The 5,585-nt window shown below is 31.9% G+C and overlaps 1 protein-coding gene across 1 annotated transcript; it reads right to left on the bottom strand.

Annotated features, from left to right (window-relative positions):
- Positions 1-1,773: 1,773 nt before the first annotated feature.
- LOC132735292 (uncharacterized) lies at positions 1,774-5,248 on the bottom strand. The gene is made up of 3 exons (XM_060722232.1): positions 4,825-5,248; positions 3,645-4,226; positions 1,774-2,924 (listed from the first exon to the last, which is right to left on the bottom strand). The coding sequence occupies exons 1-3, from the start codon at positions 4,907-4,909 to the stop codon at positions 2,665-2,667; spliced, it is 927 nt and encodes a 308-aa protein (XP_060578215.1). The 5' UTR covers positions 4,910-5,248; the 3' UTR covers positions 1,774-2,664.
- Positions 5,249-5,585: the final 337 nt, after the last annotated feature.

A 5,585-nucleotide genomic window follows, 5' to 3' on the forward strand; every position in this document is an offset into this window, starting at 1 on the left:
GTATGTGTCTACCTTTTATGTAAATATGTTAAAGCTATGATCAGGAACCAAACATGGGAGATAAGCGTTATAAATCTAAGTACAAATGTAATATATTTTATCACTTTACGATGAAACTTGTTCGGCGTTCATTTATTCAAATATGACTGTCGACATACATTTATATGAAAATAATGTCAATATAGATGTCGGAAGGTACTAAATAGTACATAATGCTCGTCTTCGTATTACAAAATAATGAAATAGTCATTTAATAAAACGGTAGAATAAATTAATACCATTACAATTGGTATGCAAACTTTTGCATTGATAAAAAAAGTTTGTATGTTAATCGTTTAACAATATTGTGCACTAGTTTTTAATTTTACACAATATAATATGCATTGTTGTGTTGTGAAGCACTTTCTGAAGCATAATGAATTGTAGATAAACATGGCACGTTGAAATATGACGAAAAAACACTGTACATGTTCTGTAGTTAATAAATTAAATACAAAACAAAAGTCATCAACAACCAAACATTTGTTGCAAACATTTTCCGTCGGTCGTAAACACATTTCAACTAGGATACTATATAATATTTAACAATTATAATAATCATATAAAAATAAAATTTGACATGTGTCATTGTTTCAAAATTGCATGTTTATAGAATGTTTAATTTACATTTTCAATTGTCTTTAGTTTATACAGAATTTATTTAAGGTCGATTATGTAGCAAGCTACCAACTTATTGAAACACTCTCGAATCCGTTTACGGATTCAACCAGTACTGAGAAATAAGTTTGAAGTTTCTTGCTCACGGAAAATGCGGCTAGCCCTTGATGGGGTTTGAACTCAGACGGCCAGCAATTCATAGATTACTAGTCATAATACTATAAGCTCAAGTTTAGATTCAAACTTAGGAGAAGATTCTAAATATACTGATAATTTTACACATTAGCAATTATAATTCAGCTTGTACTCAAAAATATGAACTTTCATTTCATAACGCTTATTTTATAATACAGCATTTGTATTGTAAGGATTATTTCAACATGTGAAGTTTCTATTAGCCTCATCGGGTTAAAAAAATTGTTCAATTTAATTTATTCACAATTCAACCCCAAAGCAGTTATACAAACAGAAAGTAAAAATGTATATTTTCCGGAAAATCCGAAAGATCATGTTACAACATTCAACATCAGTCCATTGTATAGATTGATATATTAGATTAAATCATTTACATAAATACATTCATATGCAAGTAAGTTATAATCAGTGATTTATTTACTTTAACATACTTATAGATAAGAGAATGAACAGTTTATCTATTTTACATGCATGTTATAAATTTAAATAAGCGATGTCACGTTTGCCATGGCATTTTATCACGTAGTAGAGTAGGTGGATTTCGTGACATATCACGCTATCTGGGAAAAATAATTATTTCCCGAATGCATGTTTTCTAACGAAAATTTTCGACGAATGCAAGCATGTTTAATTTTGAATTAATTTAGGTATATTTTGAAAAACAAAAGAATGCTTTGGTAAAAATAAATAAATAAATAAAAAAAATCATAAATAAATAAACGCTAAAAAATATAGAAATTATTTTCAGCGTGCTTGCTTACTTTAGCTACCATAAACGAATTTTCATGTACTGACCTTACAATGGAAAAAAATCGTGTTACAAATATAATGATATACCAGAAAGGGTAGAGCAATGTAATACATGCATATATAAGTTTTCAATAAAACAGTCATTTGTTAACATCAACGAAAAGAATGATATAATTTGACGAACACATGTTTATTTTCTAACTATAAAAGAATGCCTGAAAAGACGTCGGGTTGGGCTTTCGATCTCACCAGCACTAACACAGTAATAGTCTTATATCGAACTTGCAACATAGTTGGATGAAAATAGACACAAGTTGTGTCCCTATATGCCATATTTTGAGCGACAGATATAAGAATCGCCAACTTACTTTAAGCTACCAGTCCAGCTTACTTACACGGTACACAACCGAAAAGTCCCTTACGAAATCATAACCAATGGCGGTGAGAAGAAGAGCGTTTCCAAGTAAGAAACACTAACCAATCAGAAATCCTAAAACCTTATCGTCTGCCATATCTTACTTTAGGAAATATTACACTTCGGCATTTATAAACCCGTAAATGACTTATAAATGACAATATTTTATTATTAAATGAAACAGTTTTCATTTTAAAATAATACATTCAGACATTATGATACCCTTACCAAAATAAAATCTTTAACACTTAGAGAAAGCAGTTTGTTTCTATTCTTATCTATACATCATATTAGAAATAATTAAAAAACGCACCCAATATTATTTAAAAATAACTCATAATACATACAGTCAAACATGTATATTTGTTACTGAAATATGTTTCACATTAAATTGAGTTTGTACTACACAGAGTGAAGCTTACAAAGGAATTAAAGAAAGGGGACATAACAAAGGACCATGATAACTTCCATTGAACCTTATGGCAAGAAAACTATTTCCGTACATGTATCATTATTATTCATTTCATTCAAAATACTTAATATCAGAACAAAAACTTAATAAGAGGATTTAAAAAGTAACAAATGCGTGTTAGAATTACAATTAGTACGACTCAATTTCTCTGCTAATTTTCGTTGATTTAATTGTGTTAGACTTGTTTTCCGCTAAAAGAAGAGTAAAGGACCAACTTTGCACAAAGACCATCTGATTCTATAAGCCAATGTTTAAGTATGTCCTGCAAGTCTTCTTTCTTTCCTTTCTGTCGTGCTAGTTCTTCTAGTATTCTATCTGCACGTGCTCGTGGTATCTGTAAAACTGCACCAGAAACACCCGTACCAACCGACCACAAAGCTGCATTTATTAGTTGTTCTTGATCCTCGCCTTGCCATAACGACCACAAGAAACGACCTTTTAAATGTACAGCATACCATACAACATATTATAGATAGACAATCTTTATCAATAACGTAACTTTGAGAATTTATAAATAAATATTGTTTAATAAAACAAATCTAGTCACATTAAGTTGTATATGTGTCACAGGATGAGAAAAATGTGCTGCCTGACCGGGACTCGAACGCGGGACCATTGGAATACCGTACCGCGGTTGTATCGACTGAGCTATCCGGACGCTTACACATCATTTCCCCTAAATAGTGAACAGTTCTGAACCGTGACATATGTATATTGAAAAAAAAAGTTTAAATAGAAATGATTTCATCACATAATAAAGGGAAAAACACCTAAGTATACCCAGCAATTTCCATTTCAGTGTATGAAATGCGGCTCTAATAAACCTTTTCCGTAATGCCTTATACAGTTAAACATATTTTCAAATTAAGTAGTAAAGTTATTTATTCATTTATCAAAGGGAAAGTGTTAAAGTGTTTATCATTTATCATATTTTTTTTTCATTTAAAATTGTCTATGCACATACAAAGCAGCTGCATAAAATGAGCTTATTTACATATCTAACAGATGACACCAGTTTTTAAGGAACCGACTTGTTCCGTTATACGAATACAAATTCAAATTTCATATCAAACATTGAATTAACCTTTTAATTATTTCCATTCTGTGCAATTTAAACAAATTGAGAAATAATAAGCACCTTTAAATTTATTTTACCTGCACACACTGCCCCTATTCCCATAGATGCTTTCTGAAAGAAACCCCTGTCAGCGAGCGCTTTCTTTTCTACTGCCATGGTAACATCCTTCATCGGTGTCTCACATCGTCGAAGTAACCGCCATATTTGCTCAGTTTGAGTTATCACAGCTTTTGAATCAAATTGGTTTAAATGAAAGTTTTTACTGTCTTTTAAATGCCTAATTATATCAATTTCTAGTTTAATAGTCAAGTCTTGAATTTCAGCCACGTTTGCTTGTAAATCTCGTAATCTGACCTTGACCCTTGGTGAAGTAACGACGACTGAGTCTACAGCAACTTTACAAACGTCACTTGACGCAGAAAGAAACAACGTTTCTGATACAAGAGTAATGATGTGCCGGAAAAAGGATATAAGATAATATGGGCACTGGGAGTTCTTTTCGCGGTAGAACTGCTCCAGTTGTGAGACAAATTGATGAGATCGCAGGTAAAATTCCGTGTTTCCATGGTAACTGCCGTCTAAAAAGTCTTGTATATAGTCGTTCAGAAATTCAAGTACCGGAAGATCGCCCTCGGCTAACTGAACCAGAAGTTTAATCCCTGAAAATTAACAAAAATCAATTATGACCTTTGCTTAAAAATAACTATGGAGTATAGAAAGTGTCGTCTCTGTAGCAATTAATTTCTCATGTATATCCCTTAATATGTAAACACCTTTAAAGCGACTCTCTTAATTTATATGACAACTTATGACTCGTTTAACCTACTAGTAAAATAGGTGTATTTGTGTAAGTAAAACGATCGCGTGAAATATACCTTAAACGAACTCGTAACATATGTTTATATTGTAATAAACATTGTGTATCAATATTCAACATCATGCAATATGTGACGTGAATATCCAATAGTTGCATTTTATCAGTTTCTGTGTATTTCACACAATCGAGACGGAGTTTGGTCAATAACGTATATCGGCGGAACTCGTCTTCTGCTTTACACCCGTGTCTTTAAGTCAATAATCCGAAACATATACTTGTAAAATAAGTACATGACTGAATTGGGGTTAATACTCTTAAATGTTGGGTACATTATCAAAAGAAGTAAAGTAATTTATGCATGTCTTCGCAAACTTATAGATACAGATATACATTAGATCTATATAAAATTTAAAATTAAAAATAAAAATACATGTATATACCATTGTGTGTTTTCTCCTCCGATGTTGGCGAATCGTTTAAATCCTGCTCGCTTTTACTTCTTTTAAGTGACACAAATTTTGCCATCTGCTGTTATCACTAATAATACAATATCCTTAACATTTTGCTTGTTCACCGATAAAGTATTGATGTTATCCAAGCGTAAGGTAAACCGATTCTATTTATATCTTTAAATCCGGGTCATTTTATCGCTTTACTTACTGATACTATACACGCTTGTCAATTTCTCAAGGTGACACGGGATCAGTCATTATTTATTTGTCTGCTCAAGTTTGTTTTTGTCTATAATTGGCAGACATAATGTTACACAATACAGGCTCTATATGTACTAATTATGATAACACCTTGTTTGTACAATATACCATGTCATTTCAGTCATTATCTACATTTATAAACGTCACAGTTACTTATACCAACGCACGTCCCTTTGTTTACATTAGAAACGGCGAATACGTATAGTTTTCACTCGTGTGTTAAGGGGGCAGGGGACATATTCGAATGATGGCCCCGGTCAAATTTTTTAATAACTCAGACATGGTGTTTTGAAGGTACTGATAACTTCTGATATTTCTCTGTCATTGTAATTTGTTCTTGTTTGTGTGTAGGAAATGAGATAAATTTTTGGGTTTTTACCCGAAAATAAGCATTTTGGTAGCTTTGTATGTATTTCTGGCTCTCCGAATGGAGGTGAAAAAGTTAAAAAGCAAGCTTTGACAGTTGGCGCCAAACAAGTAAGAAATTT

Source organism: Ruditapes philippinarum, unplaced genomic scaffold (genome assembly GCF_026571515.1).
Source record: "Ruditapes philippinarum isolate M1 unplaced genomic scaffold, ASM2657151v2 ctg9230_1_1_1_1, whole genome shotgun sequence".
Classification (NCBI taxonomy): Eukaryota; Metazoa; Mollusca; class Bivalvia; order Venerida; family Veneridae; genus Ruditapes; species Ruditapes philippinarum.

Bases quoted from the DNA above. Each gene is read 5' to 3' on its own strand.
- LOC132735292 (XM_060722232.1), bottom strand. From the start codon at position 4,909: ATGGCAAAATTTGTGTCACTTAAAAGAAGTAAAAGCGAGCAGGATTTA. The intron at 4,227-4,824 runs GTATATACATGT...GTTAATTTTCAG, and splicing joins GGAGGAGAAAACACACAATG to GGATTAAACTTCTGGTTCAG. The intron at 2,925-3,644 runs GTAAAATAAATT...TACATTTAAAAG, and splicing joins AATAGGGGCAGTGTGTGCAG to GTCGTTTCTTGTGGTCGTTA.